The 25963-nt window shown below is 38.2% G+C and overlaps 1 protein-coding gene across 3 annotated transcripts; it reads left to right on the forward strand.

The window, feature by feature from the left end:
- Positions 1 to 6713: 6713 nt before the first annotated feature.
- Positions 6714 to 24159, forward strand: SPART (spartin). Of its 3 annotated transcripts, XM_036379789.2 has the most exons (10): positions 6714 to 6795; positions 11719 to 12554; positions 13707 to 13904; positions 14907 to 15011; positions 16785 to 16914; positions 17738 to 17932; positions 18911 to 19069; positions 19148 to 19238; positions 20218 to 20278; positions 21951 to 22061. In XM_036379789.2, exons 2-9 carry the CDS (start codon positions 11721 to 11723, stop codon positions 20276 to 20278), a joined length of 1773 nt encoding a protein of 590 aa, XP_036235682.1. In that variant the 5' UTR covers positions 6714 to 6795; positions 11719 to 11720; the 3' UTR covers positions 21951 to 22061. The 3 variants fall into 3 exon arrangements, with proteins under 3 accessions (XP_036235682.1, XP_036235667.1, XP_036235674.1); XM_036379774.2 differs by lacking the exon at positions 20218 to 20278 and having other exon boundaries at positions 21951 to 24159; XM_036379781.2 differs by lacking the exons at positions 14907 to 15011; positions 20218 to 20278 and having other exon boundaries at positions 21951 to 24159.
- The last annotated feature ends 1804 nt before the right edge of the window (positions 24160 to 25963 follow it).

Raw genomic sequence — 25963 nt, forward strand, 5'->3', positions numbered from 1 at the left:
ACAGGATGCTTGTGTGTGTAGTAGCCTGGACTAGACAAATAAACATCTTCAACAAGTAGGGAGAAAAAAGCGCTAATGTTGTGAAAGGTCCCTTTACAGGGCAAGGAAAGAGGTGGTGGGGTTATACTTGAGGAGACTGGTAAGGCTTGGGATAGATGATAAGAGGAGCTTGTTGGACATTCATAAAGACTTTGTTGAATAAGTCTTTTGTTCTGTAACAGAAGGGAAGTAATTTTGTGTATCATCCAAACAAGCTTGTAGGTTGTTTAATGATACAAAAATCTCACATAAGTGGAATCTCATATAAGATACAACAAAGCCTGATTTCAGGCTAAACATTAGCCTGTTTCAAAAGATGTATACACATAATCAAATTTTTATCCTTTTAGATAAATGGGTACGTACTACATTTCATACTCATTATCTGTAGGGCCAAAGTATGAACCTCCAATTTAGACACCTAAATGAAATAGTCAGATTTTCAAATGTGTTAGTTATTCAGCCATTCTCAGGTAGCACACTTCAGAAAAGGACCATGCCATTTAACTGTAACAGAACAGCCAAATCATACGAATAACTACAGTTTTTCTCAAAGCAATGTGAATGCTGCCATCTAGCTATGCAATATCAGCATATCTCTAGTCCAATTCTGCTAGATACAAACTATTTTGGTTTCAGTTTGGAATAGAGCAGAATAGAGATACAAAAATTCCAATTGCACTTCTGTCAATTAAAAAAGTTGACTGCAGCATTCATTATAAAAAAGAAATTATAGTATTATCAAATACTAATTTAACAGCAAACTGAAAGGATAAGAACAACAAGGTTAAAATTACTGCCTCTAAAGGTGAACAGACCTGTGAATGACATATTTTACAAATGCAGGATTTTATTTTTCGAAGGTTTATATATGCTTTCAGAAAAATGGACTTAATAATAAAGTTAAAAACACACATACATAAACTGAAGTCCAGATCCATTTCCCAGTTCAAGATTTATTTACCAAAGCTCAGCATTTCTACAAAAGACAGTTTAAGAAATATCCATTTTGTTATGTTTGATCCATAAACTGTTTGGAAGTGTTTATGTAGTGTCAGCTGAACCCTCAGTATTCTCACAGTACTGTTTGAGTTCTGCCATGGCCATATGGAGGCACTTTGGGACGAATATCATTGCACACTCAAGATGTTGATCCACCAAGCATCCCTCTGAACACCTCTTTGGGTAACCAAAGGACCAAGAGATAGCAGACATGTGCACAGGACTCATCCTGATACTGAGAAGGCCATGGGTGGCCTCAGCACCTAGACTTGGGAACTAGAAGAATTTTCACATTTCATCCAGAGCATTATGTACAGAGTTGGGCAGAGCCAGACTGCTGTTTGAGTTTATTGTTTGAGTTCAACCAATCACTCTGGTTTAACTCCTGCCCATCAATTTGAGGAGCTTGTGTTTCAAAACAAATAGAGATATATGATCCCTTCAATTATTTTTCCTAGGTGGAGAAAATTACTGTAATTACAGGACAGATATACCACCTAGTTAAACACACAGTCTCTAAGTACAGAGCTATTGGGAACGCTATCCACTTCCCTCCTGAGGAAAACAAATCTATTTCATCTAGCACACACATAGTAAGACTTCAAATAGATTGTGAAATTTATTCAAGGACAGACATAAGAGGAGAGGAAATCTACATAAGCAGATGTCTTTAATCTAGTATTTAATAAAACTGTGCCAAATAGGACACAAAATATGACATATATCCCTGCATAGGATCAGTTCATAAAATTCTCCAGTCTAAAAACTGGCCAATACCAGGTTCATCAAAGGAAGATGCAAGAAAATTTACAAAATAATAGCCCACAGGCCCATTCTAATTTAAGCAACAGGAGATATTTCTGAATTTCAAATTGTGAGGACCTGAGACTACAAGATGACCCAGAACTTCAATGGGCAGGGTCACAGATTGACTCATCTAAATCATTAGGAAAACAAGTGCTCCCCCAGATCATCTGTAGAAAAATCTTGATGAAATTTATTCTTCCATACAGTATATCATAAGGCCCTAATTCTGCCAATATAATTTTGGAATAGCACACTGTAAAGTTTGGGTTTATGTGCTTTTGTGCACACACAGCTAATTAGAATTACATCTTCTTATTAAAAGACAAAGAGACTACATGCAATCGAATTACTAACTCAAGTTATCACAAAGGCAAAGCCACTTGGACATTGAATAACATGCAAAAAACAACACTTGATTTTACTGGTGCTATACACATTAGTGCTTGATGGTGTTGTGAGCCACAGAAAGCAGAAGACAGAAGAGAAGTTACCTTTCATGTTCCCAGAGAAAATAATTTAGGGTGAAGTGCTATCAATATGCAGACCTCTGTTTCTCCTAAACATCAAGAGTATTAAAAAATGTATTTAATTATGGATTAATTATGAGATGCACTGCTTTCTAACTCTGCACTTTCAATCTTGCATTTTTAATCTCCTGTGTAGCCTTCCACCCTCTTCAAAAACCTGTAAAACAACAACCAAGAAACTCAGGATAAATGTCATAATTCAGTATTATTTATTAGCTGTATACAGTTTCACGCCTGCACTTATGAAGTGCAAAGTGCCTCTAAATAGTGTCGCTTTTTTGACAGCATCATACTTTTCCAACTTTGGTGCTGAAACAAATATATTTCAACAACTCTGCTGCTTTCTGCAGTCTGACAGTATGCCACATCACTCTGGAAAATAATATAGTTGCTATCTAATAAAGTGTCCATTATTCCAAGTGCCACAAAGGAGGCATGATGGAATAGTCACTCCACCAGCATTTGAATTTATTCTTCCTCTGAACTGAACAACCAGCATCTCAATATTGTATCAACATGTGTGAATAACTTGAGTTTTGTGGTGCCCAGCTTTGCTGTGATCTGTCACAGCACCCATAAACCATCCAGGAGAAGAGCTTTGTTACCACTAGTCTTTACAGAGCCAGATTTTTCCCTGGTCTTTCCGCTTCTGACCATTTTTGTCAACTCATTTTATGTATTGCTGAATAAACAAACTGAACTCCCAGTCAACTTAAGCTGGCCCATCATCTGTCTCTCTTGTTCTCCCATTGCTGTCCCCATTAGCAGACCCTCCAAGAGCACATTGATCCCTTTCCAGAAACACTTTCCCTAGGCTGAACTTGAGGACCATGTTTGTAGTATCTCTGACAGTCAGGAATATTAAATCTGAAGTCCCATAAAATGGTCTTGATTTTCTGTGCTTGCTCTTTGGTACAACACAAGAATACAGCAGACTGGGGAGACAGCATTTGGTGATTATACACATGCAAATACTTGCTTCCAGCAAAAGGCAGGGAAAAACCTTGCAGAAGATGGCAGCAGCCTGGCACATGGCCAAATGCAGTGCACAGATGCTGTCTGGACCTGGATATGTTTCTTTGAACTAGAGCCTCCTTCTTCCCAGGGCTGTACTGGTAACAGCCAGGTTATTCCATCACCCTTTGGGACTGGCCATCTCAGATGGGATCGTCTCAGGAATTAGGTGCCATTCCAGATGTTTCATACTTGTCTGCTCTAAGCGCATTACCCCTGCTTGTAGCCCAAGGCTGTCAACACTGCACAGAGATGTTGAAGATGTGTTCTTGTACCTTAACAAAGTGCCAGTTCAGTCTGAGGTCAGTGGCTGGCATAATTTCAAAAAGGTGCAATATTACCTTTGTCAGACAGCTCTTATTGCTGTTTCCTTGCTTGGCTTCAGGATATTTTTTCTGCAAACAATTATGGAGTTTAAAGTCAGAAAAAAGGTAATAATCACAGCGAGATCATCTATTCATCTACCACAAAAGTTTTCACTATTGTTAGGAGCTGTGGAATAATTACCTATTCAGTTGTACCCACACAAGAGTGATTTATTGTGCATCCATCAGTGATTTGGAGGCTGCTGACTTAAAGCACTCTGTCTGTGCGGCCTGATTCCCATCGGATGTGCAACCAGGTTCCAGTTGTTCCAACTGGCATTTAGCGTGAATCTATGAAATTTATTTGCATACAATTAAGTGGTTTGGGAGAATTCTCACATCATTTTTACTCACAGCCTCACTCCCCCAGGTTTGTTAGCATTTAAAGATCAGTTTGAGATCCCTCACTGATTTTACTGTTTGTGATGCTTAAGTAGCTTAGAAAGATATATACATGCCTATATACCTTAATACAGATATATTCACAGATATTGCCTAGCTTGCATAGACTTTATGTTATTAAAGTATAAAAAGGAGATATTTGGGGGAAATCACTAAAGATATAGCTTACCTTACCTAATAAGCAGAATTAGCATTTACAAATGAGGTTGAAGACTTGCAGAAAAAACACACAGTTTAAAATTTGCAGATTCAGGTGAGGCAAAAGCAGTTTATTTCTATAGCTGTAGGAGGGAACATGTCATGGTAGCAATTCAACCCTCAGTCTAATTCTGACTTAAAGCAAAAGTACTGGGGCTTATATAAATTCACAAGAGATACAAGCTGCCCTGTGAGGTGAGGGGTGATACAGCAGAGCAGCGTTTGGTGGAAGGAAAGGCTGTCAGGGCACACATGCCCAAGTGTTCCTATAACAGATCAGAGCACAGCCTTGGTACTCAGCTGCCCAGCTCATCCCTCCCTTGCTTCTGACACAACTGTGCCCCTCATCAACTTCTAGACCTCGCAAGGTCTGCTCCCACAAAACAATGTTGGCAAAGGTACCCCCTGCATGGTTAAAAACCTTTAAAAGTCCTTCTATTGTTTTGTGATTGTCACTTTTTGTTATAAAAACTTTATTTCCTTGTAAACTTTGTGTATACAGGCATAACATAATCCAGTGACATCTGGTTACCTGAGCACAATCTATCATCTGTTTAAACAAATGTTTAGGGCCCTCTCCACCAGTCCAAACCCTCATCTGTCCACACAGGGCTTCACGTGCAAATACTGTCCTCACTGCAGTTAGGAACCCTCCCTGATTTGTGGACAGCTTGTCTCTCATCATCACTGCTGTTCAGAAAGAGGAACTCTCCCTGATGTGTGGACAGCTTTTTCTCTTTCAGGCTGCTGTCTGTTTCTTGTCTGTAGGAAAAAGGACTGAAGAGTGGGCACATAAAAAGTTTGGAACACAGAATTCCTAGAAAAATGTTATGCTAGAAACCACAATGTGTGACAAATTTCCATAGATACTTTGGAGCTAAATGAAGCTGAGCGGTAAACCCATCTGCCCAAGGGCTGGACAGGGCCGCCACTACCTGAAGTCAATATTTACTATGAATTCTTATGGTGTGTGGTCCTGAGTGTGTTAAACAATGAACACAGTCAGTATACACACACAGTTCCTCAGAAAGCAAGTTAGTGAGCCTTAACAGGGCTGGAACCCAGCAAGTTCTGGAGCTAGCACAGATAAAGAGTCATGCACCATGGAATGCACCTTTGCTAGATTTAACCAAGCTAGAAATTTTCCACTTGGAAGTCAAGCTGCAGAAGAATTTTAGCATTGATTATCAAAGCTGCAAATCAGTAATATTTTGCCAGATTATATCCAGTAATTTGAGCAGCTGTTTCAATGAACAGTTGGAAGATTGACAGAAAACATGAGTGTTCACGTTCTAAGGCAAGTGCTGGACGTTTAGTGAAATAATTTTTCCTTTTGTTTTTTCACAGTGCCAGTGCACAAATTCAGCTACCCCTTCCCACAGCCCAGGACTTAGGGCAGCAACCAGCTCCAGCTTGCCCAGGCTGGTAAATAAGTCTCACCTGGAGACAGCCACCTTTGGAAGTACAACCTTGCTCAGTGCAGCCTGCCTCTTCGGCACAATTAGAGTAACAGTCAAAATGAAATGTGAAAACATGACATGAAAGGGGAGACTTCAGAATGATAGCTTTTGGGTCTTAATTTTCCATTTTTTGGATATTCATACTGACTCCATAACTAGAATTTGAGTGTATTTTGTGCTTTTGTACACACACGAGCACCTAATTAGAATTACAGATTCTCAATAAAAGATGAAGAGCTATATGGATTTAAATTACTAACTCAATTCCTTTCCAATGGCAAAGCCACTCAGCTACTGCAAACAACAGGGAAAAAGCCCCCATGGTATCACTGGGGGTATACATTATTTTTCAGCTTGATGTGTTGATCATTATACATTATTTACCACCAGGGTCACCTCAGCCTGCCCAGATGCCGGCAGATGGTGGTGAGAGCCACAGAAACCAGAAGTGAAAAGAGAAGCTATCTTCCATGTTCCAGCAAAATTACTTTATAGTGAAGTGAAATCAACACGCAGACCTCTGTTCCTCCCAAACATCAGGAGCATTACAAAAAGAGGAAAAAAAAAAAAAAAGAAGAAGAAATTTAAGTAGGGCTACTGTATGAGGCGCGCTGCTTTCTAACCCCGCATTTCCAATTTTGCATTTTATTCTCGTGTGTAGAACCTTTCCAACCCTCTCCCCCAAAAAAACCCCAAAACATAACAAACAACGACAAAAACCCAACTCACAAAAACAAACAAGAAACACAAACAGAAAACCAGGGCAAACTGCACACTCCAGCGTTATTTATTAATTGATGAAGCTCCGCCCCGGGCTCAGGCCGGCCCGCGCCGGGTGACGCCACAGCCGCGGACCCTTCGGCCCCGCCCGCTGCGCCTGACCCGGGCGGGGGTGGCGGCGCAGGCGGGGCCGGGCTGGCCAGGCCAGGCCAGGCGAGGCGAGGCGTGGCCGGGCTCAGCGTGGTGGAGGCTCTGGGCTCGGTGAGGCGGGCGCGGGGTCGGGCCCTGCCGGGCTGTCGGGGGTCCCTGCGGAGCCGGGCGGCGCTGGTTGTAGCGGGGCGGGGAGGGGGAGGTACCGGAGCGGGCCGAGGCCGGGCGGCAGGCGGTGGTGGGGCAGCCGCCGGGAGCCCCCGCGGGCAGGTGGTGGGCGGGGAGGGCCGGGATCTGGGCAGGCTGAGGTGACCCTGGTGGTAAATAATGTATTGAATGTCTTGAAGGGTTATTTGTCAGAGTACTTCGGAAAGGTGCTCCTTTTCTTTTGTCTTGTTTGTTTTGTTTTTAAAGGATTCGTGTCAGACCGGTTTGAGTTTCTTGAATCTGGTAAAACGTTGGTAGAGATCAGAAACCGGCAGGCACACATAGCTAATGAAATAGTATTAAATAGCAGTCTTACATAACACTGAATTTTCCATGACGATCTTGCAATGTTTTGGAATGGTAGTACGATGTCTTTGTACTTCGGTGCTGCGGAAAACGTCAGTGCTGGGCAGCGCAGCTGCGAGATGAAGGGCATTATCTGCCCTCCTCGTTTTCTGCTTTCTCTTTTAGAAAAGTGACAAGTAGGCACCCGGGGCCTGAAAGCTGTGTGGTGACAGCATGTGATGGAGGTGCAGACCGAGGAGTCAGGAAGGAAGCTCTTTTATTCGGACAGAAATAATCTTAAAGCAGCAGTAGATGAGGAAAATTAGACGTGCTGGCTGAGAGAAGAAGGTGTAGGTTGAAATGTCAGAGGATGGCAGTTTACTGAAGTATTTGGTAATTTTTTGAGAGGAAGAATTACTTTAATAGCACTAACTCTTTCTGTTGTCTAGTCTGTGATATTATCTAGCATGACAATTTTTTTTTCTTTGCTTAAAAACTAGGAGTAGGCCACCACTTAATGAAAAATTTAAAGGCTTCTTTAAACAACCTAAATAAGCTAAAAGCATAAAAAGGTAAATTTCTTAGCTAGTACCTGGCTTGTACTAGTTTATAGTCTAGATACCATTTAATTCTTTCAATTTTTGAAAGTTACTAATACTTCCTTACTTGCTCTTTTCATACAGAAATAATAATACATGCTTAAACAATTGTGTTTGCATGGTACTTCTTAGTTGGTGGCTGAGAGAAAAACAGTTTGACAAATTAGAAGAGCTCTTTTTATGGGTGTTTTAGTTTGGGTTGTTTTTTTTTTTAATTTGATTTGCATTTTCCTCCCCTACTCTCCTTCAAAAATAGTGAGTTGGCAAGTGTATCCTGCCTCTGTCAGTCAGGCTGTTTAATCCTCTTAATAAGCCTTAGACTTCATGTTTACAGTCTAGCAGTGAGATCTACCATTGACCTGTATTTTTGTTAATATACATTACTTTTTAATGGAGTGGACTTTCCTGCTTCAGAGGAAGGATGGGTGAGATGGTAGCTTACCATACCACATTAAACTCTAAATTTCATTGTTGCACTCATTGGTCAAGTCACTTAAAACCACAGAGTATATCTGTACTGGTAGAAGAAAAAGGGCTCAAGTGCTCGACTGATCTGTGATTATCTACAGTGCGCTTTAGCTCTTACCTCAATTTTGGACTGGCTTTCTCTGAGACAAAGTTCCTCTGAGTCTTAATTAACACTAAATGGTACAGATCTGGGCTGATCTGAACAGGCCATAGGACCAAAGATTAGCTGGCAGTGCTCTCAGTATTGTAATACACATTATCCCGTTCATTACAGCTTTAAAACAGAGGAAATGAGATTCAGCATTATACAGGAGTGGATTACTCCTGTTGTAAGTATTATAGGAGTAAATATTTAAATACATACAGATAAATATTAAAATATGCAGGACACTTAAATACTATATTAAGATCGTACATAAAAAAGTGAAAAAGTATATTCCTTGGATATGATTAGATTGCTATTTAAATGTTCTCTTTCAGAGAATATTTCTTCTTGTGTTGTGAGGGAGCAATTAGATAAGCTTATTTAATACCATCCATTCTTTTGTATTAGTTGTAACCAATTACTAAGAAAGAATGAAATTCAGTTCCTGGGCTGACTTATAGTTCTCACATGTTTAGCTTGAAATCCACTGTGATGTCCTTCCTCCATTTCCAAGTGCTCTGCCAACCAAATGCATTATTTGGAGGTGACTATGCTGCACATATACTGCAAACTTGGGATGTTTCAGACAATCAGAGTTCCTGAGCCAGCTTTTGTAGCTGTGCTGTGCACCAGTGCTCTGTGTACACTGATGGTGCTGACATCTCCATTTCCTTACAGAGCTTTTCCAGTGTTATTAAAGACTGAGCTTTAGCAAGAACAGTGCTGTTGTCATTATGAGAAGTATACAGTGAAGAGTAAATGAATTAAAGATTAAGTTGCAATGTATTTAGGATTTTACTTTATGTCACTTCTTGTTATATGCTAACAATCACTAGTAAAAGAATTAGTTGAAACCTGTAAAGTATCTCTGCATTAGCCTCACCCAGAAAAAAAAACCTAGTCAATAAACATGGGTCAAAGGGGACTTGTACTGCAGTTGTGTTCGCACAAATGAATCGTTTACTTCAAGCCTTGAGAAAGGACTTTATACAGGCTTAGGGATACAGGCACAAAAAAGCTTAAACCAGTACATTTTGCTCAATAGAAAACTAAATGGTGATGATAGATTAAACTTGTCTGTCCTTCTCAGTCTTCTAAACATTTTCTGTGTTTTAAGAACCTACAATTCTCAAATCAGAGTCCTAAAATTCTCAAATCAGACTCTTTACTGTTAAATTGGTTTTCATCTTCATATCCTAATTAAAAGGAAAAGTGGATTTTTCAATAGTAAATACAAGTGTTGACACACAGTGATGTGGTTTGGCTGTCACCAAGTTCTTCTGCTGTAAGGATCCAGCTATATTCACAACCTTGTAAGGAGTTCTTTCCAATTGCTTTTACTCTTAATTGTTTGCTGTTGTGCCGGTCAGGAGCATACTCTTAATTTCTAAAGCTGATGTCCTTGGTGGTTAGTAAATACACACTTATGCCAGTGTTGTTCTTTAGCTTAAAGATGCTGAGCCTCTTGGCAACAAGTGACAGCAGTCAATCAGCAAACTCTCCTCTAGCCCAAAATTTGCTACATAATGGGCACTGAACCTGGTGGCTTGAGCTGCTGCTGACCCACTGCACTGGGCTGCCTTCTCAAGCACCTCTGTTATATTCTGAGCTATGTATCTGTTGTTGTACTGAAACCACACATCTTGACTTTATGTGAAATTGGATTCTGTAGCATCATAAAAACAGATGCCTGCCAGATTACATGACACTTCTGTTGTGTGACTGCAGATGCATCAGTTACCTAAATGCTCTCTGCATTTTCATTATAGAGTGTGGGAGTAGAACACAGTATTCTTTGTCTCTTTAAAATTTTTTCATGACCTGCACTTTGTAAGTTTCTTTGTTTTTGTTGGAGTAGAGAAGGATATTTTCCAGATTATTTTTTTTAGTTTGTTGATAGTCTAAAAGAAGAAGAGACATTAAGTAAACTTAAATGTAGGTTCTATTTCAGGATTTTATTACAAGTTTGGATTTAATTCTTTTTTCTTTCCAAGTAATTATTTATTATTACTGATCTCCTTTCTTCTTTTCACCCATTATATTTGTAGAGACTAATCCAATCTCTTAGCCTTTGTTGTATTGCCTTGGTAAGCCAAACCTACACCTTTCTAGGGAAGAGTGATTGATTCATCAGAGAAAAAACCTGCCCACCTCCTTCTGGCACAGCTTCCTTGAGTGTGGCTCAGTGTGTGAATTCTCACCAAAGCTCTGTACCGTGGTATTAATGTTTCTACCCATGTAATGGACGTATTTTCAGTTTTGCACTTTGTATTGAACTTACCCCCATGTTTTCTGTGGTTTAATGTCATTGTGATTAACAGACGTCTTCTTTCTTTCATTTCCCTTACTGCAGAGAATCATGGTTTTACTTGAAAATATCTGCTCTTTAATTTAATACAGTATCCCATTTTTGTTCAGTCGTTATTCTCTTCTAGTATAATTGCCTGCATTTCCTCTCAAGGCTGCCAGCAAAAAAACCCAAACCAAACCCAAATTCATTGGAATTAATTATTTGTATTTTCTGTGTTTGGCCAAGACTGACAATCTGTGTACAGTTAAAACAATGAGTTAACAAATTTTAGAATTCAAATAAGCCTACTGGATTCTTTTCCACACTTCAAATACATCAGGCATTTTGAGGAATACATTCTGAAACAGACTTAGAACCTGCAAACTTTTGTACATGTTGGTACTTCCAATTTTTGTCACTAGGGGTGCAAGGATTGTAAAACACCAATTGCCTTTTCTCACTCTATAAACACTGTAAAGGAAATAAGTAATTCCATGTTTTTATTTTGTAAAGCACAGCTTTAACTGTTCAAAGTATATCGCAGTTTTGTTTGTTGATGTTAGTTGATTGAGATCTAAAAATCTGTTGAGTGCTTTCTCTTAAATTATTCAAATGGAAATGTACTGTTTGTAAGTTCAGCCTTTATTTAAATAGACAAAATGGTAACTGAATTTTTTAAAACCTTAGAGATGTTTTTGGGAAAGTTAGATTTTTTTAAGTTATTTGTTTATTCCTCTTGTTTGTGACTGATCTTGAAGATGAAAAATTTAGTATCAGGCATGTCCATGTTCTTCTGATGTTTAATTATTAAGAAATAAATATCTGTGATGTAACCATATTTGATGGTTATAGATTCCTTGCTGTCTTGGAATCATGTCAGCTGAATCTGAATGTTATTAGGAGATAACATATCAGACACTGTTCCACTGTTCTGCTAATACAGGCAGTAGGGTCATCATTAAGAAAACATTTTATTCTAAGGTAAACATTGTTTGGCTTTCTCTCTGTATATTCTTATTGATTTTTATTCCAATTTGCAGTAATGGAACAACTGCCGGATCCAGTTGTGCAAGAAGATGCAAATATTAAAGCCATTAACGAAGAGTACAGGAAAGCCTTTATTTATATCAATAAAGGACTGAATACAGATGAACTGGGTCAGAAGGAAGAGGCAAGAAGTTACTATGAGCAAGGGCTTAACCACTTGCTCCGAGGAGTTAGCATTCCATCAGAGGGTCCTGAGTGTGCAGGGTCCCAGTGGGAGTCTGCCAGGCAAATGCAACAGAAGATGAGAGAGACCCTGCAAAATGTTCGTGCTCGACTCGGCAGTCTAGAGCAAAACACCCCACCAGTACAAGCATCTCCTGCTATGATGGATACCCCTGCTGGGGTGCCCAAATTATACCCCTCCATTCCTTCCAAAGAAAAGCCAGAAAGACCCCCTCCCCCTAATTCTCTGTTTGTTCGAAGTCAGTTGCCTGCAGCAGATGGAAGTGTTGCAGCTGTGAGTCAGGGGCAAATTCCAGCTATGAGTCCATCATCTGCAAAACCTCTTTGTCTGCCAAATGAAGCACCTCCTGCCTATACTCCTCAAGCTACCAATGGCCACTTTACTGTGTCCTATGGCACAGACTCTGGGGAGTTTTCTTCTGTCAGTGAGGACTACTACAACAACAAGTGTACTCAGCCACCTCCCCTGGAAAACCTGGGAGTGGATGCAGATGAGCTGATCTTGATTCCCCAAGGAGTACAGATATTTTTTGTGACTCCTGATGGGCAGGTTAGTGCTCCTTCATATCCTGGATATCTGCGCATCGTCAAGTTCTTGGATACAGATAGTGAAGCTGCTCGGAATCGTCCACCGGCGTTTCTTCAGGTAACAGGAAAATAATTTTCTCCTTTAATTAAAATTTTGAGAACTGTCTTAAAGCTCTAACAGGAAATCTTCTTAGGTTCTTGCTCTTGTGAGCCTAAATATCCCTGTGATAAAACGAAGGGTGTTACAGGTGTTGCAGAAATGCTTTTCTGCAGCTACACACTTCTACAACTCTTTCTGTGAAAAACACCTCTGTGTCTTCCCAAGGTTTTCAAGTGCTCACTGTTCTGGTGAATTGTAGTATGTAAAGGACTTGACTTAACATGTCTTTCCATTTCATAAAATTGACTTATTTTTTTCATGTAGAGAAGACATTCTGATTCACCTGTTGTAACAAATCAGGATAAAATGGGGTTAAGTGCTACCCACTTCATTGTCAGTTAGTGATAAGGCATTGCAGTTACAAGTGATAATTTGAAATTTGAGGGTCCATGTTAATCCAGACTCAGAATTACAGATAAAAAGATGCATTATTTGTACTTTTTCAGTCCTTACTTTCTTCATGTGGGCATGTTCTGTAATGACCATAATATTTCTGGTCTGGATTCTGATTTTGGATCCTCTTGTTACAGCTAAGGTTGGCTGGTTTGGGGTCTGCTGGATCCTGATCTGGGGTCTGCTGGTTCAGCTCCACTCATGTTAGGTGTCTTCAATAGTAGGCCAGTGACAGCCATGCATTTCTATTTGTCCTGTCATATAAACCTGTCCTGAGATCTCCAGAGTGGTACAGGCGCTGTGAATCCTGACTTTTTTGGCAGTTCTTTTCCTTTGGGCCTCAAGATGAGACCTCAGTTAAGAGAGTACCAGCCTGAATTCTAGTCCTGTGAAAATTAATACTTTCTTTATATTAGACTGTCAGAACTAATCAAGAATGATAGTTCCAGAATCACATGGGGATTGTTTTTCTTTTTTCTTTTTTTCAGGATGGTATAAGGCTTTTTATTTTTCATCATAGAATCATAAAACAGTTTGAGTTGGAAAGAACCATAAAGATAATTTATTTCCACCCCCACTGTCATCAGCAGTGAACCTTTCACTAGAAGGTTCCACTAGAAACTTTATGGAAAATCAAGTTTATGGTGTGTTTCAGTATGTTCTGCCTATCTTCCTTCTTAAAATCATCCTTTGATTCCATGTACTTGTTTTTCCTAGGTTTGTGACTGGTTGTATCCTCTGATGTGTACCCAGTCTCCTGTTCTGTGCTGCAATACTGGGGTCTACATGTTCCCCGACACGATGTCCCAGATACCAGGGTCCTACGTGGGAGTAGTGCTGTCTTCAGAGCTTCCAGCAACTGACAGAGAGCTATTTGAGGATCTGTTAAAACAGATGTCTGACCTACGAATCCAGGTAAATTTCTGGGCAGTCTGTTATAAGCCAATAAGGAAAGGTATAAATCATCAATATATTCTCACATTTACATTTAATTGTGTAAAATGACAGACTTTTGTCTTGGTGGTAAGCTCATCTGTGAGAAATAGATAAAGTAGCCATGATAAAGCAGCATTGTAATGAAACTGTAGGTCCTGTGAGATGAGACAACAGAAGTTTTAAAATACTGAATTGTAAGCACAGAGTGGAGTTCAAGACCATTTTTTATATTTTCTCTATTCTTCTGAAAGAGACAGGACCCAAAATGAAATTACGTGTTCAGGAGAAAGCATGCTTTTCCTTACGTGTACATGCACATAACTCTCAATGTAGTTTTGATGATGGCATTCTTGGAATATCATGCCCAAACGTGTTTACAGTTCAAAAATGAAATGTTAAGCCACTTCAGAGAAGATCTGTGAAAATAGTATGTACCTCAGAAATCTGCCTTCCAATGGGATCTCAAAGTAGATGAATCTGGTGCTTTATTGCAGTAAGATGTTGACAGGTAGAGAAAACAAAATAAAAACCATAGTCTAAAAAATGTGCAATAAAATTCAGTGGTTTGTAATGAAGTGGAAAATATTACTGTAAGAGCCCTGGAGCATAATTTCAGGAAGAGTGATGATCAATAGCTACTTAAAAGATTATAGCATCACTAAATCTTTTCATGCAAGAATTTTGTTGATTCACCAAAAGCTGAATTCATTGATGATGAAGGACTAGTTTGGAGCATCCCATGAGGGTGGAGTTCTGTTAGGGTGTAAATCCTGGCAAGTTCAGCAGGGAATTTCACTAGCACAGGAGGCCACTAACTTTTCTTAAAAGAGGAAAGTACTACAGAACTATGTGATATTCACTCACTGGATAAAATTCTGTCATTTTTCCTGCGTAGAAGTAGTTCAAATTGGATATCTTGTTAGTTCCATATTTTCCTAAAACTTTTTGTTTTTGTTAATGTTCCCTGATGCGATGTCACAGGTGCCAGGATCCCATGAGAGAGTAGGGTTACCTTCAGAGCTCCCAGCAACTATGAGAGCACATTTTGAAGATAAATTTAAACAGAGGTCTGGCCACAAAGTCCAGGTAAATCCCAGGACATTCAAAAATCCTATAGTAAAAAAAAAAGTCACAGAAATGCATGTTAGAATTGCTGATTTGATTGACAGCAGCTGTGTATGCTGTGTCCTGTGGTTTTTTTTTTTTTGTTGGATGGCTTTTTTGTGGTGTTGTTGTTTGGTTTCTTGTCAAACACCAATTCTGTTACTGCACCTGCCACATTTCAAATCAGCATATTTCTGAAGTCTTAAAAACTCTGATATAGCGCAAGTATTCCAAAGCCTAGTCTGATGGCCATTTAATGTGTCTGTTTTACATAGTAATTGTGAGGATCTAATTGACAACCATATTTAATATAAATACAATACTGAGTTCCCTGTCTTATTAGAGAATCCATTTTTGCTCCTTAGGGTAGATCTTAGAAGTCTTGTTGACTGGTTTTCTTTATAGTGCCCCAACCTGTGGCATAACTAAATTACATCTGGAACATAGTTTGGGTTTTTTAATAGGTTTTTTTTTTGTTGCTTTTTACCTATTCATTGAGGTAATTCCTCCTGCATAGTCCTCAGAGTGTTTTGGTCACATGCTGAAGACATTTCTTGAGCTCCAAGATTTCACATTGCTGTCAAGCAGTAAATGATGATGTAGTACATGTCAGTGATACATTTTGTTGTCAGTGATACAATTGTTAACCTTCTGGGTAGCAACCTCCTAAGGTTTCATCTATTCTTTTCAGTTAATGTTGGTTTTACTACAACATTCAACATGTGCAATACCCTGCTTTTATATCCAGTAAATATTTCAGGGGAATTTAAGAATTCCCTGTAATAGCAAATACCGTTCTGTATTGTATATTCTGATCTGCCTGTGAGTTTAATCTATAAATGCTCTCATTTACACTCTTCTAGACTAAAGAAAAATGTTTTTTCTTTCTGTCATTAACTAGCAGTGCTTTCAATCTTTGAAATGCTTGAGGGGCTTATTTACTTTTACATGGGACAAGTTCTCTTAACAAAAACTTAAACCTATTACAATTTTTTTTAGATTTCTGTAGTTAAAGTTTAATTATGCATTGCCTGTGAGCTGTGTAAAGTGATGTTACACATTTTAGAAGTGTTAAGCAGCCTGTGGTAGTGGTTGCTGTGTTTTAATGATTAACATTTACTACAGAAACAGTAGAGTTTGACACGAAGTAACAAAGGACCTGCCCACCCAGCATTAAATAGGGGTCAGTGTTGTGCATAGTTTGATGTTTTCCTTGGCTGTGCCAGTCTGAAAAAGCAGCAACAGCACACAGCATGAATAATCTCCTTTATTTTTGAATATGGGAGGAAAGAATGAGGAACAAAACAACCTCAACAGCTGCATTCCTTTAGTGTAGCTGGATTCTCTAACCAAAGACTGCAGTTCCCATGCTGAATAACAAAAGAGTTGACTTCTGTCTGAGAAGATAAAATTGAGAGATGGACAGTCTCTTATCTGTTTTGCTGGTGAACAAGTAGTGTAAATTTTCCATGCTTAGTTATTTGGCCATATGGCTGCGTTGGCAAGCAAACTTTTTCATTGTAGCCGGATGAAAAAAGTGTACAAAAAAGCTGACCTGCCTGATAAGCTTTCTTGGATGTCTAGAATTTTTGTGGAAAAAGTAATTGAGTGTTAAATTTAGCTTGAGTTTCTGTACACCTACCCAAGGCATGCACAACTTTAGTATTATTTCACAGTGGATGTGTATGATATGAACCAGAAATACTGATGATAGGTTGCAAAGTAGATGCTCAGATGTTTGCTTTCACTTGTCAGCCTTCTGAAGCCTCTAGTGATGCAATTCACTTGCCTCAGACTGTACATATCCAGCCACAACCTGAAGAAGCAGAAGATCAGAAAGAGTTACCAGAATGGAGTGAGAAAGTTGCCCATGGAATCTTGTCAGGTACAGCTGTAATAAGGGGACTTGTGTTGAACAGAAACCAATGTTAGTGACATTTAAACAGTATTTTCACATAAATGCATGGATGCTGATAGAAGCAGAGTGATCAGAAGTAGTTGTTCACTAGTTCCAGTGTTGATCCTCTAAAGGATGCCTTGATGAGCTTTATAAAAACCATGCAGAATATAAATCCATTGCCAACAGTTTGTTCAGTGCAAATGAGTTTGGCTTTTCATTTGACTCTATTAGAATATCGCCTGCTGGGACTCAAACCACTGTGAGAGAATAATTTTACCCCTGTATGAACACATATTACAGTAGGGCATCTGTTGTGATTTCTGCAGATAAACATGTGGGTTTTTTTCCTCTGAGAACCTTTGGAATATACGGATGACCAACAGCTGATTGTATATGAATCTGCAAGGAGGGCTAAAGGGCTGGGTTTGTATGTTTTCCTGAGTGCTAATAGCATTGAGATGTGCAGTTCTATAAATTCTAACTGAGCTGGTGCTGGCACATCCATGAAAAAACTGAATATCTGAATTAGGCTGACGTTTGGATGTGGGCTGGCCGTATTAAACTTAAATAAAATGAATGTAAAAGGTGGTAGTATATGGGCAGAAATTACTGCAGGACTTCTGTGCTGTCCCATTCAGGGGAGAATATAATTGCAGACTCCAATCAGGAATGTTTCTGTTTCTGCAGATAAACCCACATGTTTATCTGCAGAAAACCTTCCTGTTTTGCAGAGGCAGAGGAGGGATAGATGAAGGAATCACAGTCCATAATATTGTACATACTAAGAAAAACAATTTTTGCCTTGAAGGTGCATCTTGGGTAAGCTGGGGCCTAATGAAAGGAGCAGAATACACAGGTAAAGCTATTCACAAAGGAGCTTCTAAACTGCGAGAGCACATTCAACCAGAAGAAAAGCCTGTGGAAGTCAACCCAACTGTAGCAAAGGGACTTCATGTAGCAAAACAGGCTACTGGAGGAGCTGTGAAAGTCAGCCAATTCTTAGGTAAAAATTTTCATCTCATAGAATATAATATTTTTGTCTTAAATAATAAAAACTTAGTAAAATGCAAGCTGGTTTCTCTAGCCAGGAAACTGGAGGAGTTACTGACTTGATAAAATTCAGAGATCAGTAGTTTGTGCCTAGTTATCTCCTGCAAGAGATGTGCTTTAAGACTAGTACGTATTACTTGGCCTTGAGATATCCTTTTCTTTCCTAAAAGAATAGTCTGTATAGTCTTAAGTTTGACATGTTTTTGACAGTTAATTCAAAATGTTGTCTCTTATTTTTTTTTAAGTTGATAACCATATTTTTTAAACCTCTACTCTCACTGGTTACTAACATACAGTAACAAGAGAATGTGTGTGTGCATATTTTTAAACACGCACACCTGAAACAAATCTATCTAACTAGGTATAAATATCAAAATAGAAATGGCGTGGTATTCAGAGATGCCTGGAAGCCCTAACAACTCACAGTAACTTAATTTTGTTATTTATTTGCATATAATGTTTATATTTACCATCTAGTGACTCATCCAAGTTTAAAACTAAATTGTGCTGATCTTATATAACTACTTTGAAGAGTTGGAATGCTTGTAAGAAAGACTTCTACAGAAGACAAGTCAGGAAAGCAGCAGCTTGTTCTCTATCAACAAATTAGAGATAACAAAGCAGTGGAAACAGTTTGTTGAAATTTGAATGTGAAATGTGTATAAATGTCTTTTAAGGCACTTTTTATTCACAAGGCCCATATTACTTGTTTCTTAGGATTTGCAGCTATGTAGAACCTGAAAAATAAAGTTGCTTTGTATCAGTTGGGCACTTACATGAGGATTAAAGTCTGTCTTTTATATAAGCGTATTTAAATAGAAACATCACTTAAGACTTCACTGAAACTTCTTGTTAATTATGATTAAAGATTTTTAAGGAAGGATGTTCTATGTTCTCGCTAAATAACCCGCATACTCTTGTTTTATGGTAGTTGAAGGGGTCTGTTCGATAGCAAGCTGTGTCGGAAAGGAGCTGGCTCCACACGTGAAGAAGCATGGCAGCAAATTAATTCCAGAATCCCTAAAGAAAGATAAAGATGGCAAATCTACTTTTGATGGTGCTCTGGTTGTAGCAGCAAGTGGAGTTCAAGGTAATAAAAATTCCTTACACTTTTTTTAATGGCATATTTTTAATGGTATGAACTCAAATAAGCTGATTGTTTCTACAGGGTTTTCAACAGTGTGGCAAGGTTTAGAAAGTGCAGCGAAGTGCATTGCTAAAAGTGTTTCAACTGAGACTGTAAAAACAGTTAAACACAAGTAAGTTATGTTTTTATTGTTTTCATCTTCTATAGCACACTGTTACTGTCTCTGAATACTGGCAAGAAAAGCTTAGGAAAGTGCAGGGAAGCTAACTGAAATACCTCCTTTGCTGTAATTATATAGCACATGATAAGGTGGTAAGTGCACAGTAATGAGCATCTTTTGTATGCAAAAATCCGAAATGAGGAATTGTAGGAAGTATTTTTTTAGTTCTTTGTAGAAGTATTACAGCTTCAGGCTGTCTTACAAACAATGTTCAGATTTATATCTTTGCTCTATTATATAATATCATTATGAAAAAAATTACTGGTTTAAACTGCTGAGCTCTAATCCTGAATTTATGCAAACTTAGCTAAATTTATGAAAAATAAAAGAACCTTGTCTGTCAGCAGGTTTGGCTAAAGCAAGGCAGTACAAAAATTAAGAAAATTTTGTAAGGAAATCTAAGGCATATATAGCAATAATAGAACAGCCTCACTTGCAGAATAAAGATGTTCTGAGCAGAAGATAGTGGGGGAAGAGGACAATAACATTTGGGATTAAGATGATGATACTAAGTTGATGGAAAGATGAAAGCTGTATGCATGTGGAGAATAATGGAATATATTGAAATAACTGTGAAACATGAAATGCACCCCTCACAGAAAGGGCAGTAGATTCAATAGAAAGTGAAAAGTAAGCAGAAGCAAGCAGTTTAAATGGAATTGGTGATAAGTGTAGCAAAAGAGATATTTAAAAGGATTGCTGAAAGTGCATGCAGGCTACAAGCCAGTGGTAACAAGATAAACATCAGCATACAGTATTAAGCAGATTGGCATTCAGGATTGTGTTTTGATGCATTTCAAATAGGAAGCTAAATAGCAAAGTTCTAGTCAGTTGTGGTTTATTGCTAATGGTTTTTTTTGCAGTAGGAATGTCAGGAGAAATTGTACTGGTACTCATTTCACATAAATTCACGTTAATGTTTTTGTTTTAGATACAAATATAGGAAGTATGGAGATCAGCAGACAACAGACACTAAGAGTGAAAAACAATAAGTAACTACCTGTTGTAGCTAACTGCAATATGATTGAAAATATTTGATATGGAATCTTTAAAATCTATCCTTATAATTAGATTAAAATTTTACATAATCTCCCTTCTGTAAGCTGTTTTTTTTTCTTTCAGTGACAAAGATGTCTGCCACTCAAAATACCAGTGAATGAGCTAAATTCCACTTAATGGAAACAAAGCTAAAGGAGCACCATCAGTGTCTCTAAATAAAATTAAAAAAGGCTAAAATTTAGCTGCAGTACCCTTGTGGATGGAATTTTAAAGAGATGCTCATCATATGCATGTTGATTAGAATGGGTGGGAAAATGTAGCTTCAGAAGTAATGTGTCTGCCAAAGTCCCATGCTACTAGCTTTTTTTAAAACTATTTAAATAAATGCAGTGTATATATCTACACAATTTTTTTAAAAAGAGTTAAAAATTATGCACTTCAGGCAGGCAAACTAAAAAATTAGTTATCAGACATTAGGAAATTGTTACTCTTACTGTACTGGATAAGCTACAATCGTACTTTAAATAAGGTTACTTATTTTACTGATGCTGTACTGGCTTATGATGTTCCTGACATGAAAATAATCAAATTGACAAACTAATCAAACTGACAGATACATCTGCTGTGAGATTAATTCTCTGACCTGCAAATCCAATGTTGATGATTCAAGGCTTGTTGCTCTATCAGAAAATTAAAGGCAAAACAAAAAACCCATGAATTCTTTTTATTCGGTCTCATTGTTAGTTCCAAGCACATGCTCTGGCTGCTCTACTGATATATTATAGATTTTTTGGATTCTTTGATATTCTTTGCTTCTCTCTATCTTGAGGTCCTCAAAGAACCTCTTGTCATAACAACCACAGGGAAAAAGTAACTGCTAACTGCTGGGATTCTGATGCTGTCCGGAATACTTCCCTTTGCCCTGGTTTGTCTGACTGCAGTGCTCTCTGGAGAAATGTCTGGCTACCCAGAACAGTTGAAGTTACTGCTCTCACTGTACTCTTGTCCTCCTTCATTGTGCTCTCTGTGCACAATTGAGTCCTTAATCTGAGACTGCCAGCTTGCCCACTAAAGCACAAAGAAGCTGGACTCACAGCCCATGGGAGAGACCAAAGGTTTTTATTGTTTCGTAATTTTCATTGTGTCCTCAAGATAGTTTTGTTGACCCTTTTGGAGTTCTGTATGATGCAGCATTCCAGGGAGGGGTTTCAGAAGAGGAGAGGGGCAGAATTGCCTGCTGGCCATGCTGCTTTGGATGCAGCCCCAGATACAGTTGGCTTTCTATATAGAGAGTGTCGGAATTTTACCTAAGAACTAAGGTGAAAAAGGACCTTTAGTGATTGCACAAAACTTCTCTCCCCTCCCTTCTTATCATTCTATAAATAGGTTTTTACTCTTCAAAATTAGAGGGGAAAAAGGGAGAAAGACTGGAAGTGTTCTTGAAGAAAAAGAGAAGGAGCATATTGGTATTTTCAAAGAGCAATTGATCTGATAGAGGAGCAGCCTTTATTCAAATGGCTTCATAAATTCTAATTTTATTCTTTAGACATTTGGGCACTATGCTTATTTTTTTTTGGTAATGCCTGAATTTTGCCTCTCAAAAGAATTCCAGTGAAGATTAAAATACTAAGTATACAAATCTACAAAACTGCTCTCTTTCCTTAGGTATGGAGAGGATGCTGGTGATGCTACAGACAACGCTATGAATTCTGCAATCAATCTTGGTGTTACAGCATTTAACATTGAAAATATTGGTATCAAATCTGTTGTAAAGAGAACTGCAAAGGAAACTGGCCATGCTGTGCTAGATGAATATAAAGTATTGGATAATGAAAAGAAGGGTAAAAAATGAAAGCAGTTAAGTACTTCTCAGAGCCTTACATTAGAGATTAAACTTCCTATTTAGAAGTAATTACATTGCTCATCTGACATTGAACATAAGTCACACTGTACTTTTCAAGCAACTGTTACTTAATTTAAAAGGAAAATGTAAAAGTAGGAGGAGCATTTGTAAGAGGAAAAATGAAAGTTGTCACCTCCTTGCTCAGTCCAGAACAAGAGGTTTAAACAACTGGATGAGGGCTTTAGGCAACTGGAACTTTGCAGTTCATATACTTGCATCTTTAAGCACTTTTTCAAAATAATATATGGAATAATAGATTAATATAGAAGTCTATTGTGAATATTTTTGTAACACTTTATATTTATAAAGAAGATGGTGATACAGAAAGAGTAGGATGGCTAATTCTGGAATAAGTAAAATTACCAGTTTTGGCTTTATAACTATCCTTAAGAATTAGTTTTACTAATCAAGCCTTGTCTTATTTAATATGCACTACTAATATAAGCATTGTGTTTTATTGTTTCATAGAGAATTTCTCTTTTCACCTACAAAAAAGCTGATCTTACCCAAAGTTCATGCTAGGAGAAATGAAAGGTGAACCTCAGGTAATTAGGTAGTCATTCCCTTTCGAACTTTTTTTTCCCTCATCCAGCATATAAGTAAACCAAAGATACCAAGTATTTTTTCTAAAAGAGAGTATTTACAGTTCTAGAAAAAATGCATTTTCCAGTTGACTTCATAAGGAATATACAAAGATTCTTTGAAATTCAGGTTTTTATGTAGAGAGAATAAGTATGGTTTTGCATAAATTAAAGTATTTTTCTGTGAAAATATTAGAGGGCACTGGGAAATTCTATGCATTCTGTACTTTTCAGCTGATCCAGAAAGATTCAGATTATATATCATGACCTCATAATGGAAGACTCCTAATGTTTGAACAAATGTTTGAACAAATGATCATCATCTTTATTCCATTAAATTACACAAGGGTGTGAAGTGTTGAAAAAGACAATGAAGACAAACCCTTTTAATTAAGAGTTATGTAGAATAGACACTTCTGTGTAGATTTGTCACCCCATTTGTACCACAGTATAAAATAACTCAAGATGTTAAATCCTTGAGATGCTTTGACACTGCTACTTATTTAACACTTTACTATTTAGTTTTAAAGCTACTGCGCATTCTAATATTGGCTGGACCTACAACAGGCAGAATGCCAACAACTTACAACTTATCTCCATTTCACGTAGATGGAGAAAATAACTATAAATTGTTGTTGGCAAGTAATATTTGTAGAAGATTGAAAAAATACAGTAACAACTACAGTCTGTTAGAATGGTAATAGAGGCATATTTTTTGGTAGCTACTGCAGGCGTGTGCTTAAAGTGAGAAATGTGAACGAAAGGATCTAACCACTTGAAGTGTAACTTTGATTTATGCAAATAAAGATAAAATGTGTGCTTGATCTTTTTATGATATGAAGCTACTATATGGATACATAAATGGAAGAACTAGGACTTCTTCAAAAGTAATAAAATAGCAGTATTGGGGTATCTATACGGTATAAACAAGCTCATCAACTAGAGCTTAAATATTTCAAACTAATAAGTTCCATCCAAAGTACACTCAACAATTTCTGTTACTATAGTCTGCCACTTGCCAACTTGTGTAACCAGTTAAAGATTGCTAAGACTTAACACTAGCAAAAGCATTTTTTGTTGCTATGAGCTGTATTTACAATAGGGATATAGGTATTTGTATCTTCTCTCCCTTGCATTTCAAGGTTTTGCATATAGCTCATACCATTCAGTTTCATCTATAAACCATCAAAGCACAAAGTTGCATTAAAACAACAGTTAAAATAAAGGTGTTACAGTCTTCAGGAGACCACATTGGAGTACACTCAGGAAAAACAACATTTAAATGCCATCAGTATGAGGTAGTGGTGTCTGGCTTAACCTGCTGTTGTTCTCTTCATGTGTATGTCTTTCAAAATGGATTAAAACTATTTTTTGAATGATGCCTACCCCATTTTAAAGTTTGTAATGTGCTATATCCATGATCTTCCCTTTTACATTGTTCCAAAGTTTAGTTAATTTTCCCAGCTGATGGTATGATGCTTGAACTTAGCTCACTTCACCTGCCACTTCTTAGGCCCAGGGTAGCAACTCCATAGGCTTCTCCTCCATTCTTTCACCATATACAACAGCCTTCTCACATTTACTGCCTTATCTCAGCTCTCCATTTATATATTAAGCTCCCAAAACCTGCTGTCTTAGGTTGGCTTTCTCTTCATAGCTTGGTTTTATTTCTTTGAACATCTTTTGATGCATGAAGTCCTAGAAATTTTACTAAGCCGTGTAATGTATAGGCTACTATGTGATTTCCTAAAGCATTCTTACTTCCAAATTTATTCAAATACTTTTCTGCTACAATATTGGTCTCATATCTTGTCTTGAGAGGATTACTATCAATGATCCCTAAGTCATTCTTAGCTATGGCCATCTCTGGAATTTTCATAATTGTGTAGATATAAACCATGGTTCTTATCTCAAATATAAACCCCTGTATTTGAACAGATTCTTCTAGATTCCAAGGGTTGTTTGATTGGTTTGTTTAATGCTGGTTTAAAACCAGCTTGGAATAGCCTATTTTTAATGTTCCCTGAATAAATCCATAATCCTTTAAAAAGAATTGGTAAACCTACCTTCCACTACAAAAAAACATGCTGACCAGCTTAGGATAGAATGATGAGGGTTGGAAGGGAGCCCCTGGTCTCTAATCCACCTCTTGCTCAAAACAGGTCTAGTCTGGAGCACTCTGCCCCAATTCTGCTCATGTTGTGATTATCTCCAAGGATGGAGACTTCACAGCCCTTCTGGGCAACTTTTACCCAACTTGACTCTGCTCAATATATCCCCTTATACTGAGCCAAACATTTTTAAATGCAGGTGCATTCTATTGCATATCCTTCCATCATGCACACTGGAGGAAACTTTGGCTTCTCCCTCTTATTTACAGTTTCCTATTACATAGCTAATTACAGCACTAAGCTATCCTTATGCCTTCTCCAGCCTGAACAAAGGCAAGTTCCTGACCTAATGCAGCCCTTGGGACTTGTTTGGGAGTCAAAAGCTAAGCGCTTCAGCATGTGTTGAACAGAGTGGAAGAACTCTCCCTCAGGCTCCTGGCCACGCCCTTGCTATAGCAGCCCAGGAGCCCTTCAGTCTTGTTTGCTGTTAGCTGTTGGCAGCTCACATGGCAGCTTCTTCACCAGGAAGGCTGTGTCTTCTACATCATTGCATTCTAGACACTTCTCCAGCCTTATTGATCCATGGGCTTTACCCATGCCAGATACTTTGCTTTGCACTTGATTTTTTTTGAATTTCATTGGGTTTCTCTAGGCTGTACACCTACCTGTGAATGGTCACCCTTTTCCTCCTGCATACTAACTGCTCCTCCCAGCTCATCACCATTATCAAATTTGCTGGGCTGGTGCTTAGTCTTCCAGGTTGTCAATCAGGAATTAAGGGTATTGGCTCAGGTATTGATCCCAGAGTCAAGCAGTCATACTGCTGATCTCCACACTTCAAGCCTGATGGCCCAGACAATTTTCTAGAAGCCTTATGAACCAGTTATCCAATCTAGAACTCACCAATTCAGCTGTAAAAGTACTGTGGGAGACTACGTGAAAGTCTTTGGTAAAGTCAAAATATACAACATCCACAAGTTTTCCCTTTTTGCTTCCAGTTTCACCCTGTCCCTTGCATCAAGTCTGGTGCTTTTCCTGTGCAGCTGATAAGGCACTTCAGATCACCAACCAGCAGAAACTGTG

This window comes from Molothrus ater, chromosome 2 (assembly GCF_012460135.2).
Source record: "Molothrus ater isolate BHLD 08-10-18 breed brown headed cowbird chromosome 2, BPBGC_Mater_1.1, whole genome shotgun sequence".
Lineage (NCBI taxonomy): Eukaryota > Metazoa > Chordata > Aves > Passeriformes > Icteridae > Molothrus > Molothrus ater.

Excerpts from the sequence above, each read along its gene's own strand:
- SPART (XM_036379774.2), top strand. The coding sequence starts at position 11,721 with ATGGAACAACTGCCGGATCCAGTTGTGCAAGAAGATGCAAATATTAAA. Across the intron at positions 15,012-16,784 it reads GGTCTGGCCACAAAGTCCAG|CCTTCTGAAGCCTCTAGTGA; the intron begins GTAAATCCCAGG and ends TTCACTTGTCAG. Across the intron at positions 19,070-19,147 it reads AGCAGCAAGTGGAGTTCAAG|GGTTTTCAACAGTGTGGCAA; the intron begins GTAATAAAAATT and ends TTGTTTCTACAG.